Source organism: Sorex fumeus, unplaced genomic scaffold (genome assembly GCF_029834395.1).
Source record: "Sorex fumeus unplaced genomic scaffold, SorFum_2.1 ptg000018l, whole genome shotgun sequence".
Lineage (NCBI taxonomy): Eukaryota > Metazoa > Chordata > Mammalia > Eulipotyphla > Soricidae > Sorex > Sorex fumeus.
In genome coordinates this window covers 22,881,800-22,902,765 of record NW_026606075.1, presented here as the reverse complement: position 1 = coordinate 22,902,765, position 20,966 = coordinate 22,881,800, and the positions used below count along the sequence as shown (strand labels likewise).

At 40.6% G+C, this 20,966-nt stretch overlaps 1 protein-coding gene across 1 annotated transcript in view; it reads right to left on the bottom strand.

The window, feature by feature from the left end:
• Positions 1-20,966, bottom strand: part of ARSB (arylsulfatase B) — a 198,495-nt gene that overhangs the window by 176,693 nt on the left and 836 nt on the right. The window contains exons 2-3 of the mRNA XM_056112471.1: positions 7,890-8,076; positions 1,637-1,827 (exon numbers count right to left, since the gene is read on the bottom strand). Coding sequence (XP_055968446.1) covers positions 1,637-1,827; positions 7,890-8,076 — 378 coding nt within the window. The remainder of the gene's footprint in view (positions 1-1,636; positions 1,828-7,889; positions 8,077-20,966) is intronic.

Below are 20,966 nucleotides of genomic sequence, written 5' to 3'. Positions count from 1 at the left end.
CCTTAGAGGAAAGAGTGTGAAGATTATTCTATTTCAACAGGGATCAATAAGACCTTCTATAAGCGATCACTAACATGTTGTTAAAGGTTGATCCTTGTGTGCTTATATATATATGTAAATATTCATATACGTATACATATATAGACATATGTATATTTCCCTCTAAGTTTGGTTGCCTACTACTTTGAACCCCATCAAATGTGGTGTGGTATTCTTCAAGTATGGGTAGGGTGTGTCCTATGAAGTGTCGCACGGTCCAGAAAAGAGGCTCCGCCCAAGCATGTGGAGAGCGGCCTGAAGCAAGAAAAATTTTATTGAAACTTATTTAGAAAGATGTGAAAGGAGAGAATGAAAGAAAGAAGTACATGCTCAAGAGAGAGCACAGGCTTCTTTAGAGTGGAAATAGCAAGCAAAGAAATCCAAGATGAGTAAGCTAGATGCATGGGAAGCGCGGGCTTGATGAGCAAGCCTGAAAGATTTTCCTGCAGAAAAAAAATTTCTACAGAAATTCCTAGCTGTAGAAAAGCCAAAAGATTCAGCACATGACACACACCACTGCTTCGGTATGGTGACTATGCCAAACAAGGCTCAGCATTACAACATGTCTATGGACCAGGAGACTTGATACTGGTAAGATGTTCACTCTCATAGTTCCCAAAGAGCCAGTGACTTCAAATACAATCAGTCACTTTATTTAATGGCAGAAATGAGCTGATTCTAAAATTGAAACAAGCAAACACAATATCTTTCACAGTCAAGATAATCTTGAGGGAGAAAATGAAAAATTAAAGAACCAGACCTGAATTTAAGAGTTGTCAATCCCGTAACAGAAAGTTTGCTAGAAGTAAGTTTCATATGAGGCTGGAGCCATAGTACAGTGGGTAGGGCACTTGCCTTGCATGTGGCTGACCCAGGCATTCTGGCATCCCATATGGTCCCCCTAAGCACCACCAGGAGTGATTCCTGGGTACAGCACCAGGGGTAAACCCTGAGCACTGCCAGGTGTACCTCCCCCACTTTTCCTACCAAAACTGAAATTCTCATACAGATAAGAATTGATTTTTAAGTCATTTTACTATTTACAGCATATATATACATATATATAGTATAACAAAATGATAAAACTATTTCTCTGGAAACATTTTAAACACAGTATGCTTCAAAGTGTGATCTGGATGCATTTGCATGTGAATCGCTCTTAATGAATTTCTTTACAATACTGACATATGGGGCTAAGGAGATAGCTCCCAGGGATGGAGTTATGTTTTGTGAGAACCTCAGGTTCCATCCTTAGCACCACATGGTCTCCTGAGCACTGAACACTGCAGGGCTTGGTCCCCGCAAAAATGAAAGGGAATGAAAAACCTATGTATCTATTTTCCCCAGGCCTACTGAATCATACTTAGAGGTGGGCTTTAGGAGTTTTTGTTTAAAAATCTTCCCAAACTGATTCTTATATCTTCTAAAAATTTTGAAACGGTTCCCCTAGAAATTTATTAGCTTTCTAAAGAGAAATCTAATAAATTCTAGGGGAATTGTTTTAAATTTTTAGAAATCTAATAACAGTGGTTATTCCTTAGTCTCATCTAAATAAGTGCTATGTTAACACAATTTTATAACAATATAACAGGCTTACCTTCTCTGGTGGGTGGTTAGTTATGAGGTCTATAGCCCTTTGTGTAAATATGTTTGTTGAATACATATTTTTATAACCTGTTGCAACTTCTTCACCATCTCGAAAATCAAGAGCACACCGTGTAATATTGAGAGCAGTGATTACTGAACAACGCTCATGGGAGTAGTAATCTTCACTACCTAGGAGGTATCCTACAAGAATGGGAGAGAAAGAAGTCAGCATAGCATAAAAATGGTTAAACAAACAAATGTTTCAGCATTTAATTACCTAATGCAATTGATTACCCGTGACAAGGTTAATAAGATGACAAGATTAATCAGAACACCATTCTTAACATCTCTATATTTGACAGCATTGACATATTATTGTAGAAAAATTCGAGTTCATGCCTCAATCAGGTATTCAGAACACAAAGCTCTACCATGTAACTCTCAAAGTAGGAGATTCTAAGTAAAAGTGTTTTAAAAATCAGAATTCAAATTTAATAAAAGTGATGACACTTTATTCTTTTAAAAATCTATCTTATGGCAGAGATGGTACAGGGTTCCTGTGATTTGTTTCAAGTTTAGTCTTTAAAGAGATCAGAAAGAAACACAGAACTAAAAAATGTTGACAATGACATTGGGAGAGTGGTTTCAAGGTTATTTATGAAGTGCCTCTAGGAGGATTCATCTTCGGTCAGATGCTGACACCCACTGGTGAAAGGCACAAATCTTTCCATGATGTCTCTAGTCAGAAAACTCCACAGAGATCAAACTAACATGCAGCACTGAAAATTAGATTTTTCTGCCTACAGCGATGTCATTTTTGCCCCAGATTTAAAGGACATCAACTGTTTATTCCCCAATTTAGATTTAAACATGAAAGAAATGGGTTTTTCTTCACTAATCGTCATTTCTGTGATTGTTCTATATTTTCCTAAAACTCCAAAATCAGCTGCAGTATGCGATGTGTGATTCTATGTATGGGATGAAAGGCTCAAAATAAGTAAATCTATAAGGACAAGAAGTAGCTTAGTGGTTGCCCAGAGCTGACAGGGCTGGAGGAAATAGCAAAAATGGTACTAATGGAGCTGTGTTTTTCTTACGGGTTATAAAAATGTTCTAAAATTGAATTGTGATAAGAGCATCAAAACCCTCTGAATTCTGTAAAAAAAAAAATCATTAAATTATATACTTTAGTTGGCTGAACTCTATGGTATGTGAAGTGAATTGTACTCCTATAGAGCAGTTGAAAGAAAGAGCTGATCTGGTCTCCAGCTATCTTTTGATAAATACTGCATTGTAATCTGAAAATGAAGGAGATAATGGGGCAGATAAAGAGTACAGTAGGTAGGGAACTTGCCTTGCACACAGCACATGGATTTTGTTCCTGGTACCCCCTGAGTCCCGAATAAGTGACCCCTGAGCACAAAGTCAGAAGCCCTGAGAACCACTGGGTGTGACCCCCGCAAAAAGGGGGTGACATGGGAACACAGAGATAGTACAAGCGGTAAGATGCTTGCCTTGTATGCAATTAACCACCTCAACACTGTATGAGATTTCCCAAGCACCAGGAGTGACCCCAAAGCACAGAGCCAGGAATACACCCTGGGTACTACCTGATGTGGCCTAAAACCCACCAAAAATATTTTAAGTGAGGATAACAAAATTGGCCTAGTCCTTTCCCTAGTCCTGAACTTTCTCCATAATTACAATTAAAGGTCTTCCACTGCTTTCATAATAAGTTCATTTTAAATTAATTCCCCCTTTCCATTATTGAGCAAATTCAGAGTCCTGAATACAATATTTGATCTTGTTGTTAGATAACATTTTAAGTCATAACATTTTCTCTCATATGTATAGAATAGGAAAGGAAATCCAGTGCTGGCCAGTTAAAGGAATAAATGTATCTATATGGGAGTTCTATGCATTTTTAACAACATGCTGTTAAAGCTTAAGGAATCACAGTTCCTGTAAATATAAACATTTTTACAGGGGCACCCCAGAGGGGGCCGGGTGAGCCCACCACCAACCCAAACAGAGCCTCAGCAGCCGAAAACCTCCAGAACCTACTCATTGCCATGCTTAGTGTCAATCTCCACAGGTTTGTGTGAGCCTCATCCATGAGGGAATCAGTCGAAATACTCAGGTATGCAGGGTTTGTGACCAAAATCTCCAGGCTCTCATGGAGTCAGGAATGTGCAACGTCCTCCAACCTCCCTGTTCTTCTGGGAGCCTGGCAGTAACACTCATGAACTGAACTGCCTCTGGCGCCATATAAGCTCATTAATGGCCATGATCCAGAGACTCACCAAGAAGAGTTAAACAAGCTGCAGAGATGCCTCAGACCCCAAAATCATCACCCAGTTAAAAATCACCCCATTTAAAATTTTAGAATTCCTGCAGAGACATCTCATTCTCTAAGCCACTGATGAAGCAGGAGTAGCACACCTCTTTGGATGGGGTGTAAAGAGAAAAGCAACTGATCTTGATGATTATATATATATATATATATATATATATATATATATATACACACACACACACACAAGGCTCAACCTATAACAACATATTAGTAATCTCTCATACAAGGGCTTAATGGCTCCAGGGTGAGATACAACAATCTTCACAAACTTTCTTCTAATGAAACCTTTTTGATCATTTTTAGCAGATTATTCATAACAAGAAATACAAAATAAATTATTTAGGACCTGCTATTAAGACAGGCCTGGGTGATGGTTGGGAAAATTCGAAGTAAGGGTGGTGGGATTGGTGTTGTAATATTGAATGTAATAAATTATTGTGAACAACATTGTCATTGTCACTGTCACTGTCCTCCCGTTGTTCATCAATTTACTCGAGCAGGCCCAGTAATGTCTCCATTGTGATACTTGTTACTGTGTTTGGCATATCAAATACATCACGGGTAGCTTTCTAGGCTTTGCCATGCGGGCAAGATACTCTCGGTAGCTTGCTGGGCTCTCCAAGAGGGGCGGAGAAATCAAACCTGGGTCGGCCGGGTCGGCCGGGTCGGCCAAGTCGGCTACGAGCAAGTCAAACACCCTACCCCCTGTGCTATCGCTCCAGCCCCAACAACATTGTAAAAATTAAAACAGTTAAAGAAATTTTTAAAAAGTATAGTTTGGGTAAATAAGATAAACATAATTAAAAGGTGCTAAAACTATGAATATCAAACAGATATTATAAATAGGATGATTCTAACAATATAATCACCTACTTAAATACATGCCAAACTGATAACTAAGCAACCATGTGACAACCATGGCAATTATGTGGATATCGCTTCATAATAGTAATTTACAAATTTTAACTTATCTGCAGAGACTGAAAAAAAACTATAGTCTGTACTTTGTTTTTGATTAAAAGGGGAAAATCTTTAAACAACCAAATTTGTGCTTTAACAGTTTTATTGAGATGTGAGATGTAAGTATTGAGATGTAATAATGACCTTCTAAGTCATTATGTAAAGTGCATAATTCAGTGGTTTAGGTATGTTCATAAAGTTGTACAGCATCCTCATAATCATCTGAATACTCTGTTGAGTTTTGGGGCCACACCTATTGATGCTCAAGGCTTACTCAAGCCTCTGCACACAGGAATCATTTCTAGTGGTACTCAGGGAACATATGGGATGCCCAGGATCAAATCCAGGACAGCCGTGTGCAAGGCAAGTGCTCTAACAGCAGAAATATTGCTATGGTCCCTTGAATGCTTTGTAACAGAACATCTAATCACATAGTTGCCACGGTCGTACACAAACACCTGACTTGTAGGTAAGCCTCCCTCCAAATGAATACAAGTAGACTTACTCTAAATTCCAGGTAAACCTTTTTAGTTCTCATAAATGTGTGTCATTTCTACCTTCTATTCAAATGAATATCATTTTATTGAGGGGTGAATTGGGGCCACACGTGGCTTGCTTAGGGGCTAGTCCTGGTTCTCAGGTGTGACTCCTGGCAGTAATCAGGAGACCATATGTAATGCTGGAGATTGAAACCAGGGCCATAGCAGCTGCAGCTGCATCTAGAGCAAGTGCCTTAACCTCTGTGCTATCTTTCCAGCCCTCAAACAAATTTAAACACACATGACTCTTAAGAGAAAAGTCAAAATCTCTATAGTTACCCTCATTACCATCATACCAATCCACCTTCAGTTCTGGTTGGAAATTGTCAAAGAAGAAAGACTGTTTTTCCTGCTAGAATTTCTAAGATGACCGAAGAGGATTTAACCCCAAAGGCCCTTTTTATTTCTTTTCTTTCTTTCTTTCTTTCTTTTTTTTTTTTTTTTGACAATTTTGGGCCACACCGGGTGGTGCTCAGGGATCTCTCCTGACAGAGCTCAGGGGACCACACACAATGCTGGGGATTGAACCCAGGTCAGCATTGTGCAAAGAATGTGCCTTAACCACTGTACTATCTCTACCACCCTTCCAAGTCCAATTTTTAATAGCGGTTTGAGAACACTGAGGATAGTTCTCGCTTCACCAAGAAAAAAATGCCACAACTGTCTGGCCGTGTCTGTTGGAGAAGCCAGATGGGGCAAGGGTGCACTTGATCTCCCGTCTTCTTACTCTCAGCTCAAGCCTGGGTCCAACAAGGCACAAGAGAACAGTGTACTAAAACTGCATGTTTGATCCCCTCTCACTTTCACTGCAGTGCACGTGGGCATTCTGACCATGATTGGAGTAACACGGGGTGGAAGCCTCAAACAATCCCTGCAGGAAAACCATCATCACAAAGAGGACACATCTGAGGATGTTACCCTCTTACCCTTTCACAAAGGTATTTTGCTCTTCCAAAGCATCTGGTTTCCATTTAACTCTTTAATAATGTGACTCTTGAGGCCTTTTTCTTTCTTAATCCCACCCCCTCCCCACCAGACAAAGAAATTCTTGATTCTTGGAGCTCAGTGCAAAGCAAACCCAAGCTCTGCAGGTTTTGTACCTCCATGCCATGCAGCTACTCCATCTTTTTCTGTTCACCCTAGAATTTTCATGCTATTTATTTTTAACATTTTTTTCAATCCGTGGACTTTGTGGCAATAGCAAGTTCTAAAATAAACGAAGAGTCAAATGGTGGGGAGAGAAGGACGTAAATGACTAAATTTCATGTGACTACTGGTGAGGTAAATGGATTGTTAATTAAGAGATAGTTCATAACAGGTGTAAAATGGGCACGTTTAAAGAAAAACTATAGAGTTTTTTTTTTCTGTAGGGCTACCAAGTCCATAAAATACTTCTGATTTCTTATAGTCTTCCCTATAAAATGCTTCTGATTTTTTATAGTCTTCCCTATAAAATACTTCTGATTTCTTATAGTCTTCCCTATTGCCATGTACTATTCACCATCCAGTTTTATCTTTTTAAATCTATCTTCGGAACTGATGAAATCATTGAAATCATTTTAAAATCATTTCTCACACAAGGAGGTAAGGATGCCAAAAGAAGAGCCTTCTTTCCCTTTCCCAGGAAAATCAAGCAAACAGCAACAACAACAACATCTTGAACCAATCCACAGAGGGAAACAAATAGTTAGGCACCTTTGCAAAAGAAAAATATTGTGTTTTATCTTATAATTGTCACTGTCACTGCCCTCCCGTTGTTTGTGATTTGCTTAAGTGGGCCCAGTAATGTCTCCATTGTGAGACCTGTTGTTACTGTGTTTGGCATATCGAATACGTCACGGGCAGCATGCCAGGTTTTGCCGTGTGGGCGAGATACTCTCGGTAGCTTGCTGGGCTCTCTGAGAGGGGCAGAGTAATCGAACCTGGATTGGACCAGTTGGCTGCGTGCTGTGCTATCGCTCCATTGGATTTCCTTTTGGTAATAAGGTCTCTACCATCCACTGGTCTTGGAGACAGCAAAGTCTTTGCAAGCACTCAGCACCTGGCTGGCTGGGGAGTGCAGGACCATGTTTATAAAGGGAGGAACCATTGGTTTGTTTGGGTTTTCACATCCAGCGGTGCTTAGGACTTATTCCTGGCTCTGTGTTCAGGGTTCATTCCTGGCAGGGCTCAGTAGACCATATGGGATGCCAAGGATGAAATTCAGGTGGGCAACGTGCAAGCCTGCCTATCCTATCTCACCATCCTTGGACAGCCATTGAAAAGCAGGCCCACGATGGGGCCTGTGGACTCGCTCTGGGTTCAAGTTTGCAGTTATTTCATTTGGTTGTATTTGGGTTTGTTTTTATGGGAAGGCTGCAGTCAGTTAGTTGGTTGGCTTGTTAAAGAAACATATGCATTTCCATTACCAAAGTAGGTATCAAATCCTCGGCGGGTGGGAAGGCATTCTTTCCGGTACATTCCCAGGTGCCACTTTCCGACCATGTGGGTAGCGTAGCCTGCTTCTTTCAGCAGCTGGGGCAGGAGTTTCTCATCCAGGGGGACGCAGCTGGGCTGGCAGGGCCAGATTATCTGGTGCTGCAACCCTGTGCGAATCTTGAAGATAAACATAAAAGTAAGAATTAACAACGCTGAAAAATTCCAAAGTGACTGCCTAATTGATTGGACTTATCTGTAGATTTAAATGCATTAGCTCTATCCTCGAGCTGCTGATATAAGGCTCATCCTGAAATGTCTGTCTGTTATCCACTGATTTAAATAAAGTGACAGATATAAACAGGCCTCAACAAATAGTTATTATGGGTCTATGTCAGAAACCATTAAGTTTTCACTTTATACCTTAAAAAAAAGTAGCCGTAATCTGAGTGGTGGATCTGTAAGAAAAAGATGCTCCCATTTCTGTGCATGTAAGAGGCTGGTATTTTTTGGGAAAGACCTTCTGTACTCTTCACAGCCTGAAGAATTTTGGAAGGTTTTCTCGGCAGTATCATGGAAGGGATATTGCTTTTTTAATTCCACTGGATGTAAATCACAGCATAGAAACCAGTGTGGCTATTGTCACAAGTGTGAAATTACTGGAGGCTGCTGTAACCCCTGCTGGAGGCTGGGGTCCTCAGAGGTTTCCTTCCTTTTCTTCTCTGCCCCTCACAAAATGTCACATTCCCCTTTCTCCTTGGCCTAGAAGCTGGTCTGCTTTGATTGATGAGGGGTTTGGGGAGCAGGTGGGGGTGGGGCTGGTCTCACATCAGACTCTGTACCACATACCAGCTTTTCTTAGAGTGGGTTATTCTTCTTGTCCCTAAAATACATTGAGATCTTAGGACACCAAAGGTTCAGAGCACCAGTTCTCAACCCAGATCACAGCTCTCTGGCATCCTTATCAGTTCTGAGGAAGGTAGCAAGCGATGACTAATGTCTTTTTTTAAGGGTTTTGCAAAAGAATGACTTGCTTTTTACTTCACTGATTTTTAATTTTGGGAGTTTGGGCCCATCCAAAACAGTCTTCACAGGTTATGTCTGGCTTGGTACTTAAGGACCATGCAGTACCAGGGATCAAACCCAAGGCTCAGCAAGCAAAACATGTGCTTCAGTCCTTTGAGCTATCCCCCAGGCTCCTGGTTTTTATTTATATCATAAATCTCAGAATTAAATCCCATCCCAACTGTACCATCAAGCACATATTGATCAGCCACCCACTGTCACAGTAATAACCTTAAGAACCATTATCAACACCATATCTCATGTGACCACCTTTATTTCATGTGATCACTCAAAGACACCAGAGGAAACTACAGACAATTTGTGTCTGAACCCGGCTACCCCAGAGCATTCCAAGTGCATGTGAAGATAACATAAAGCAGTGGTCTTCACCCACTGGTCCACAGACCTGTACCAATTCACAGGTGTAGAAAGACTGCAGACCTGTAGTCAGTCACCTGAGTTATAACTGCCAGTCCATGGACTATTTTGCAGAACAGGAGCCAGTCCACAGGTCCACAGCACAAAGCTTATAGAAAACTGATGTATAGAGCATGCTAGCAATACTGGTTTACATTTATATCGGTTCTAATGGAAGACTGAGTTATCACTAATCATCTTTGATTCAGAATGCTGACCTCTCAGACCATATGGATTCACAGACCCTTCTGTTTTTGTTTTAAGTATGTAACAAAAAATAACATGGAAGGGGGAAGTCTTCAAATTCACAAAATTTCCCCTGTTTTATTCTAAGTTACAGTAAATAGCCTTTTAGTAAGCTCCCATACTATCTTGGACTTTGTTTGCACACCAACATTTAAACGTTGCTACTTCTTGATTTCATGATATCTTTCTGGAGAAAAGAAAAATGGGCTCTCATAAAAAATAAAGTGGATATATTTTGAAGATGATGGTTATATGGTTATGTTTGCTGACAGCAACAATGGTTTCAAGGTCATGCACATACCAAAACCCATCAAACAGTATACTTTAAGTAGGTATACTTTTCTATAAGTCAATTGATGAAGATGCTGAAAAACAAATGTTTTCCATTGAGACTTTCATTCCTCTGCTAGAAGCAATTGGACACCTACATTGGGATTCCTCCTGCTTCCTTTGCTCTGTCCCTGCTCACCTCCAAACTATGCTGCCTTCTGGCTTTCTCTCCATCTGCATTACCCCAAAAGGATACCAAGATGTGGAAAATGGGTCAGAGTCAGGGTTGCAGGTTTGTATGCACAAGGTCCTGAGGTCTAACCCTGTCACCATAAAGTTGCCTACCCTACTGCTGGATACTGCCTTGGAAGCCCCCTAGAGAACAACCAGGGGTGACCCTGGTGACCTCCAGCACCTCTAGGCCCGAATATCACTGCCTCACCAGGCCAAGAAATGAGCCATCAGCTCAGCTGGCCAAGTATCATGGCCTGTCAATTCTCCTCTGACCCATATCCACACACATACCAAAATGAAAACCAAAAGAACCCTGGCTTTCTGCCTTCTGATTTGGTTCAGTCAATAAAGGGCCCTGAGGAGGTCTAAGGACTCAGTGATGAGTGGTCTCTGCCTGCCACGGCATTAGGCTTTCACGGCATAGTATTCTAAAGGCAGTCTTAGCTACACAACACTCTCTTGGGATTCAGGTGACAACCCTTTTCCGACCCCCTTCTAGTCTAGGGGTAGTAGCAATTCTATTGAGTCCCCATACTACCTCGTTTATAGTCACACATGCACTAACTTCTTATTAGTCTCTTTATGTATAAACTTCCTAACTGATCTTAATTGGAGTGTGCCATCTTTTTCCAGCTGGGACCCTGAGTGATAAAGACGTGACAATATCAAGGCTGACAAGGGGAAGAAAGCAGACAGCAGACAGCATATACAGGCAGACACACACATAGACACAGACACAGACACAGACACACACACACACACACACACACATACAGAGAAATTACAGGGTCCTGGCCACTCATCTATTGGTTAGCACTGGAAGTTTATTCAATCAAAAAAAAAATGATCCTGGGTTCAAAAATGTGATAATATACGCTAATTGGCAACAGAGCAGGATAAGGAGAGAGATTTTTTATAGAACACAAAAGACCCAGTGGAGATAAATGCTCTGTGCAAATTTCTTTAAATGGAAAATGCATTCATCACATGTGGAGAATTAACTCCAATGGCTATAAAGCACTGCCAAGGGAGGCTGTGTGATTCGCTCTTCCATGGGCATCCAGCCAGGTGGTCAGCTGAAGTCTGCCTCTATTATCTATAATCATATGGAGTAGGGAATTTGTTCCTTTCAGTTCCTGAAATTTATTTGACAAAAGCATTTTTATGGTGTTACTGGGGAAGCGGAAGCCAAGTTCTGGATGGCAGTCGAAAACACGTTGTTGGTCTGTTCAAACACTATTTGAAGTGAGGAAGCTGTAATGTGTAGAAAAGCAGTAAACAGCCCGACACTGTGCTGGTTCCAATCCAGCACTTTAGCTTAGCACAGAATTATATAGCCACATGCTTCATGGACAGGATGATAACAGGGCCCCAAAAGCAATCAAACGAAACCGTTAGCATCCACTGATAAAATAAGAGCATCTGAAACAACTCCCCATTCCAATGATCCTGTTTGGGAAAGTATCTCCAACGTGTGAATGGAAAAGGTATGCTAGATAAAATAGGAAAGTCCAAAGAGATGATTTTTTTTCTACAATGTGTAGGTGGTTCCTTTTTATCAACCAAAAACAAACAAAAAACCCCAGATTGAACTGGATAAAGAAACTATGGTACACAATGAAATATAATGGCAATAAGATGAAATCATGTGATTTGCTTCAGGGTGGATGGATCCGGTAAGTATCCTGCTGAGTGAAGTGAATTAAGCAGAGGGAGAGAAATACAATGATCCCTCTCATTTGTGGGACAAATGACCCAACACAACAGAATCTAAGAACTGGACTAAAGAATCAACCTTACCATGACAGGGAGATGAGGGGACAGCGGTCTGAGGGGCACGGAGGTAAGAGGGAAGGAGAGACTCTGAGACAACCATGATGGCAAACAGGCTCTCTGGGGGGCAGAGTGGTGTTAGAGTGTTGTATGCATGAAACTCAACCATTGACAGTCTAGTAAACCTGTCAATCATGGTGACTAAAATAAAATTAAAAACAAAACCAGCTTCTCTTATCAATTTTTGTTTTGTTTTGGGGTCACCCCTAGCATTCCAGCCTCTCTCTTACCACTTCACTTGCCATCAGGAATCCCGAGGCAATCAGTACTTTTCCATTTCCTACTGCACAGAGAGTCTGAAAATTTCATAAGTTGCCTCAGTTCTTTTTCGTGAGATAGGTGATGAGAACTCCTTAACCTGTCTCCTGGCTTATAAAGTTTCATTTGGTCCCAGGAGCTACTGTGTCCCCTGGAGAGGCTATGGCCTCACAATCTTAATGCTCAAAAACCAACCTCCTGGTGGGGGGTGTAAAAGAGGGAAGCTCCCACAGAAAAGTTTGTCCAGTTCAGACTTTCCAAGGATTCTGTTTGGAGGCCCAGCCCACTATCATTCTTAGGTGAACACTTAGGTGAACTATGGCCACGTGCCAGGCCACTGATGTTCCTTCTCCCCCTCACTTCATGAGTGCTGAGATAATACCAGAACAGAAACTTATGTCCTCTCAGTCTGTCCTATGCAAGAGGATATTTTCATTGCACCCACACATTTCTGCAACACCTTCTGTCACAATATTTGAAAATGCAAGGAAAATGGCAGTTTTGCCCAACTACCTCACCTACCAGAGAGCCTCAAAGAAGTTTCATGATAGAACACAACCGCAGGGCCCAATGGTAGGTAGCCAGAACTTTGGAATTTTCGTCCTATGCCCTGGCAAAATATACTATGCTCAAGTACCACTTGCAGAACTTCAGGCGTTCTTCCTAGAGATCGCCCACAGAACAAATGGGTAGTGAATAATCTGCTCTCTGCCCTCCCCTTAAGCCTTCTAAAAGGGAGTCAGCTGCCCAGGCTTTCAAAGCCAAGAGCTACAGAATGCACATTATGTGTCCGAGGGGCCTGGCACTACCATCTGGCCTGGCCCTTCAGAGCCCAGGCAGCAGAACTGGCTGGTGTCCTTGACAGTTTTAAGGTTCTATTTATTTTGGTGCTGATTAGCGAAGAGTGTAAATCTCTGACTAAAGCCACAAAGGGACGTCGTTTGTAAAATGCATAAACAAGGCCAGAACTGTTTCAGTGTCCCCTGCTCTTCAGATGATACAACCAACCGAAACCCTAAAATGAACAGGAAGGAAAATACAGAGTAAAAGGAATTTTTCAACAAAATGATATGATTAAGAAAACAGAAACAAAGAGCCTTACTACACAGTCACAGTTTATGCTGCAAGTGATTCTTGAAATAACAAACCTCAAAAATCAATCAACTAAAAAATCCCATTAGCTGATGAGTGTTATTTCACTTAGTCTCAATTTTATGTCCTTATTTCCTCATGTTCAGTTATTGGGAAGTGAATGATGCAAAGCATGGAACTGTTTCTTTAAGATAATTTCAATACTTGCCAATAGCATCTCCAGACACCCCTTCAGTGCTGAGACTGGCTAGGCTGAGGAAAGAAACCTGGATCCAGAGGAAATAAAAAGCTCATCAGAACAAGTGGGGGCCCTAGGGTGTTTTCGGCGGCAGGAATCTTGGTTGTCACCTGGCGCCACTGCATACAGTGTCCACCCCCCTAAACTTTCAATAAACACAGGAGTAAAGACCCCATGTTTCTTCTTTGGTGCTACCAGTGGCCTCTGGAGTACTTGGCCTCTGTGATCTCACTCCTGGGAGGCCCTTGTGGTCCCAGGAACATTCCAAATTTGCATCATGCCTCCTTCCCAAAGCACTCTGTCCACTTCTTCCAGCTCTGTCCTCCTCTTTGCCTCACTTTCAATGAATCAGGGAGAAACAAAGATTATGTCCAGTGCATTGAGACAATCATGCTTGCCTCTGTGTGTGTGTGTGTGTGTGTGTGTGTGTGTGTGTGTGTGTGTGTGTGTGTGTCCAGGGATGATGATAAAAAAGAAGCAAGAGTGAGAAAAAGCATAAAGGACTTCCTCCCACATAACACCTGCCTTCCTTGTCACAGCACAATATTCTATTCTGCCTGACGCCACAGGTCTCATCTGCTCACATTTTCAAAGCAAACTTGAGCAAATGTCCAAAATTATTCACAATGCTCTGGCACAATCTTCTTCTTCTATTTCCTGTCCAAGGTTCTGCTTCAGGGGTGAGTGAAAAGCCATGAAAGTGTCTTGTCCACTTAGCAATATGATTAAGAAAAATGTTATTTGGGTCCCTTAAGAATGGAGCCTTGGAGTCATCTTTCATGGTTGCTACCCTCTGCCAAGGTTTATAGAGTTCTGGTGGAGTGATCCCTCAGTTCCCAAGGTAAGAATGGTCCCTGTTGAGGACCAAACTGACTTTTCTTTCCTGGTTTCCCAGAAGCCAGTGTTTCCACGAGGCCCAAAACCATCTGTTATCATTCAATCTTCTAAATTTCCGAAAAAGAAACAGGGGGATTGAGAAGAATGAGTCAACCCTATGCAGTCAGGAATGAGAGCCGTTTCAGGACCAACTTACCTGGTAAAGTGCTCAGCCCAAAAGTTGTTCAATGTCTAGTGTTTTTCTGGGTTAAAGTCAAGCTGTGCAAACTAAGGGAGCAGGCAGAGCTCAGAGCAGACAACAAATAGGGTGTGGTAGAAATGCAGATAGGAAGCAATTATTTTGTTTTCAATAAAGTGAATTACAGTAACACTTTTAAAGCCTTCTGTTTGAACTATAGGATGTATGTAAAGGATCCTTTACATAAAGATTCCTTTAGATTCTTAAATTAATACTATTTTGTATTGTTTTGTTTTCTTGGGCCACACCTGGCAATGCACAGGGTTACTTCTGGCTCTGCACTCATGATCACTCCTGGCAGTGCTCAGGGGACCATTTTGGATGCCAGGGATCAAAGCCAGGTCAAATGTGTGCAAGGCAAGAAGCCTATCCCCTATACAGTCACCATAGCTCCCATGCACTGCACTGTATCATTGTCCTCCCATTGGTCATCGATTTGCTCAAGCGGGCACCAGTAACCAGATGACACTGTGAGACTTGTTACTGTTTTTGACATATTGAATAAGCCATGGGGAGCTTGCCAGGCTCTGCCATGCGGACGAGATACTCTCAGTAGCTTGCCGGGCTCTCCAAGAGGGGTCGAGAAATAGAACCCAGGTCGGTCGCGTGCAAGGCAAACACCATACCCGCTGTGCTATTGCTCCAGCCACAGCCCCCATAAGGACAATTATTATTATTATTTTGCTTTTGGGGTCACACCCGGAGATGCACAGGGGTTACTCCTGGCTCATGCACTCAAGAATTACTCCTGGCGGTGCTTGGGGGAACATATTGGATGCTGGGAATCAAACCCAGGTTACCAGGTCGCTAGGCAAACACCCTAACCATTGGACTATTGCTCCAGCCCCCAGAACAATTTTTTAAAAGTTTAGTTTTGTTAAGAAGAGAGAAAATACAAATTTTAGATCAATTGAAACAATCTTTATATCAAGAATATCATTTGACATCCTATTGTGGGCTTTTAAAAAAATTCTCTTCTAAGTATAGTGTTAAGTCAGAAGCATTCTTCAGCCTGTAATGTAACATCATGGAGAAAACTGAAATAAACTGAGGTGAAGTTACTGTTTCCCAAGAGCAGAAGATCTTGTAGAGGAAACCAGGCCTCACTGAGCTCTCAGCACAGAGTATCCCCTCCTTCCTTTCCCCAAGCTAGCCACAATAATCCCCCAGATCTAGAACAAACCCATCTGCTGCCTCAGAGCCTTCACTTCTGTTGTCCCTACCACTGTTGGAAGCTCTCTTTTCCCAGGGTCTTTGGGATGATGGTCACTCCATCCCCTCTCTCCACCCTTGCAGAAAAATATCAGGAGATTATCAGTGTGTGGTACAATGCCTAGTATAGACAGTTGCTCATTAAGTATTTGTCAAATGAAAGAATAAATGCATGTGCTAGCAGCAATACTTAATAGTGTTAGGCTGAAACTTTTCCTTTAAGATCATGAATAAGGAAAGAATAACTAACCTTTGCTATTTCTTTTAGACTTGGATCATTGCTTCTAGTAAGGGAAATTAGGTATGAGGTAAGAAAATGAAATGAAAAGCAAGAGAGGTACAAAATTATTTCTATTTTCAGATGACAGGATCTTGTATTATGAAAAACCCTAAATATCCCTTGGGAACATACTCTCATACACAGAGACACACACAATTAGAATGAATAGTTGAGCCAAGACTGCAGAAGACAAATAAATACACAAGTACTACTATATATTAGCAATGAGCAAGCACACATAAAATTAATAAAGCAATTATATTTATATAAAACAGAGTATTGTAAAAACAGAAACAAATATAACCCAAAGCAAGCACACATAAACCTAATAAAACCATTATATTTATATTTAAATATAACATATATTAAAAATCAGAGTACTGTTAAAACAGAAACAAATGTAACCCAAAAAGCACAAGACATATGCTGAAAACTACTGAACACTGTTGAAAGAAATAAAGAGACTGTTTATTTAGATAAACAGAAATATATCATATTCATAAGTTTAAGAAAGTAATATTGGAGGCTTGAGCGATAGTACAGCAAGTAGGGTGTTTGTCCTGCATGTAGCATACTAAGATTCAATCCTCAGCACTATGGTCCCCCAACCCTACCAACAGTGATCCCTAGTGCAGAGCCAGGAGTTAGATCTGAGTACAGCTCAAAACCAAAAAATAACATAATATTAGTATGATGGTAATATTTCCCAAATGGCCTTACATCAATGAAATATCTATCAGAATTTCAACTGTCTTTTTTTGCCAAAATGAACAAATTTATCTCAAATATGAAAATCAAGACTTCCAAAAATATATATAAACATATACATGCATGAATATATGTATACCAAAAAAGCAACAAAACATGGAAAGATGTTCTTTATTAGTAGGAGCTTATGAAATGAAACTTAAAAATATAACAAGATGTTATTTAATTCTCCCTAGTATGACTAGAAGACTATATTAAAAAAAAATAAAGATACTATCAAGCTTGGATAGGGTATGAAGAAATAGAAACCTGCATACATTGTTGGTAGAAATAGTTTGATAGCTCATCAAAATGTTTAGCAGAGTTGCTATAGATAGAAAGACAGATAGATAGATAATTCATATTTACAATAGCATACTGATAAGCCAAAAAGTAGAACTCATTGACCATCAACTAACAACTGTGCAAGAAAATAATGCTATATCCACACAATGGAATAGTATTCTACCATTAAAAGGAATGATACATATTGCACCATGGATTAAAAAAAATCCCATTTATATGAAATATCCCATAATAAGCAAATTCATAAAGATAGAAAGTAAATTAGTCATGCCCAGAGACTGGAAGAAGAACATAATGAGGAATGAATCCTAATGATTATGGGGTTACTTTGTGGGGATGATGAAAATATTCTGAAATTTCCATAAACAGTGATTATGGCTGTACAACATTGCAGATATAAGACCAATGAATTGTAAACTTAAAATGAATTATATGATATGCAAAATGTAACTGAAAAATAGAGTATAGGGAAACAAGTAATATATCCTACTGGCAATCTATGGAAGTGCAATTTGAAAAATTAATCAAAATTACAAATTCATAGACCCTTGAAGAATTTATTCTATAAAAATATTCAAAATGGGTAAAATTGGAATGTACAAAATTGTACAAGCTTCCTTTGCTACATTAAGACTAGAAACAACCTATTTGTTTATCGTTAGGTGACTGGTGAAAAAATATTGTTTTCAAGTGTTAAGTAAAAACAAAACAAAAAACACAATATGAGGTGCAAAATAATATAAACATTATGGTTTAATGTAAAATAATCACAAAATCCTTTCAGGAGGATATATACAACTCAGAAAATATTGTTTGCCTTCAAATATAGAGAACTGGATGCCCAAGGATCAAAATCAAAGAGTGTGTGTGTGTGTGTGTAGGGATATTCAATGGAAGCCTTTTGGTAAGTTTTTAAGCCACATAATGTATTTTCTATGAATGAAATTAATAAAATATAGGTATTTTTATGCTATACTAAATAAGGCTATGGGAAGCACAGCTGTAGCCTGCATGTACAGAGACCTAAATTCTAGTTCTTGATTTTCCCTGTTACTATTTACCTTATCCTCTTATCAGTCTCCCTCTCCCCCTTTCTCAAATCCATGCATTTTTCATAAAAGCCTGTAGGTTTAAAAAGCGTTTTTAAACAACAGCTCCTGCAGCTTGCAAAACAGTGTTTGGCAAGATTAATCTCTCTATCAGCAGATGGGGTTAGTGCATATAATGCACATTTGCCAAGTTAGAAAGCTATTGTAATGAGCACGAATGTCTTAGTCAAAGAAATGTGGAGCTACAAAGAGTCTTATTATTCAGCACAAACTCCATATTTTCCAGATAAGAAAAATGATCTCCAGGGAGTTGAGAGCTAAGATGGACACAGCAAAAATAACACCTACATCTCCTAAATCCAAATAAGTACACTTCACTAAATATTCTCATAAGACAGAAAACCAAAACTCAGAATTTCTTAGGAAATCAGTTTAATCAGTTTAGGATTATATACTATTTTGTATTTTTCTGATCTTATTTAAATGGGGGGGAAGGGATATTAGGGTTGTCTCTAAATTTAAAAAAGCATGGTTTCTAAAATCACAGAAATGACTAATTATGAAAATAACCCACAAAGTCCTTCATTGTGTTATCTGAAATCATCACAACAAACAACTGACTCGGGATAAACCCTCTCCCTAGTTTACATTTAATATAAGCATACCTAACTTGAAATGTGATGCATTATACTTTTACCTTTACCTATACTTGTTCCTAAACAGGGCTCAGGGCCCAGAGATCACTCCCAACAATACCTGACCACTTGGTCATCCGGGAAGTAGGTCCCAGCAATGTGATGCTGCTCTGCTCCAGGGCCCCCAGACCTGCATCTTGTAGTAGAACATGGAATTGCTGGTGATTGAATTTGGGTCTCACTTATGCATGAGTTAGGCAGACACCTCGCACCCATCTCCTGGTTCAAATTACTCTTTTTAGATTGAGTAATGAACTAATGTCCAAGATTAGTTATTTTGTAAACCTGAAGCAGCTCCTGTGAGATATTTGAGTGTGTGGCAGGAAGAAGCTCCAAGCAGTGTTCAGGGGTCTATGAGCCACTCAGCCAATCTGGTAGGTGTTCTAATCCCTAGGATCCAAGGAAGCAGTACCAGGGACCCCCAGGGCCAACCCTGTGCTGCTTGGGGACCCTTCAGGGCTATACCTGATGATGCTCAGTAGGCTTTGCAAGTGCCAGAGATTGAACATGGATTGGGTACACACATGTGCCCTAACCACTGTGTCAGCTCCCACCGTCTTGTGATTACCGTTTCATGTCAACACATGAAGTGTGTTCTAAATCATAGCAGTATGCAGTACCTAGGCGCAATGAAGTCCCTTAGTTCTATTAGAATGAGTGATTCCTTTTTTAAAAAAAATGCTTGCTAGCCCACGGCAATTTCCAATTGTGTCTCCTGAACTTGGAAAGACTCAAACAAAGGCTAAATAAAAAAGATAAAAGTCAAGTAAATCTTTTGGGGAAACTTGTTAGCTATAATGCCTGGATCCATTACCTAATTTTTACCCTTTCTTCATTTCTTAACCACAGAGGATTCCAACTCCTCAAATTATCACTCTAAGACTGAATGTTGTGACTAATGGAGGAAGATGTTATGGGCAAAGTCAATCTATTGTAGGAGCCACTCTTTTCAATTGTGGGTTCTGCGTCTCTGAACAAGTCTGTTGAAGGGAGGAAGTTGGAGAAATAAGTGGCCCTCCTATTCTTCTGCAACTTAAGTTCAGTTCTCTATCCTCAGAGCAAATGCAGAACCAGCTGGGCAGGCCTGGACTTTATCACTATGAGGTTCCCAGGGTGGGGTTTGCCCCTGAGCAGGAGAGCTGCTGCTCTTCATAGCTGGAGCTGAAAGTGAATGTACCATTACTTTGGGCAAATGGTAAAGGGAGACATCCTTTATCTTCCCTGCAAGCCTTGGCCACAGCTCTCTCTCTCAGGGCCTGCAGGTCTAGCTTCCCAATTCTCATCACTTTACAAATCTTTATTGCAAGCAAACCTTCCCTTCTCCTGAGCTCATGACAAGAGGAGGCTAGGGAGCTTCTGACAAGCTACAGGGACACAGTTTTGAGAGGGCAAGAGTTCAAAATGTGCTAGTTAAGCATCAGAACATATCCACGCAGGCATGCAGGAGTCTCCAGTCCTTTTATTTATTTTTAGTAAAGTTCTAGTCACACCAGGATCTTATAAAGGTGTCAGTCTTAGACAGATGGGGTTGGGGGCAGGGGGGACTGATCTTTGAAGCCTGAGAGGACTGGGGGACCTCATCTAGGGCTGAGAGTTCTAATCTATAATGGAATCTCGACAGTTTTATTTTCTTCTCTGCTCAAGAGATTAAAAATAACAGCTACCCTTGGCCTTAAGATGTAGAACATCGGGTAAGACACTTGCCTTGGAGTTCAATTCCGGGCCCCCAAGCCCCACTTGGAGTGATCCCTGAGCACCACCATATGTAGCCCTAAAGTTAAAATAAATATAAAAATAAAATAAAAATTACAGCAACCCAAAGGAATGTTTAGAAAATTGCAGGAAATCACCAGCTATAGCCCTGGAGTCCACCCTTAAGCACAGTGGGGGGTGGGGGGTGGCCTCTGGCATCCAGCCCTACTGGCCGAATATTTTGGGAGTGGTCCCTGAAACCCCTGCTTAGGAGGACCACTCACCCCAAATTAACTTTCAAAATCTATATAGCACAATGCAAATGTTCTTGGCTTATCTATATGTACATTCTTTACAAGTG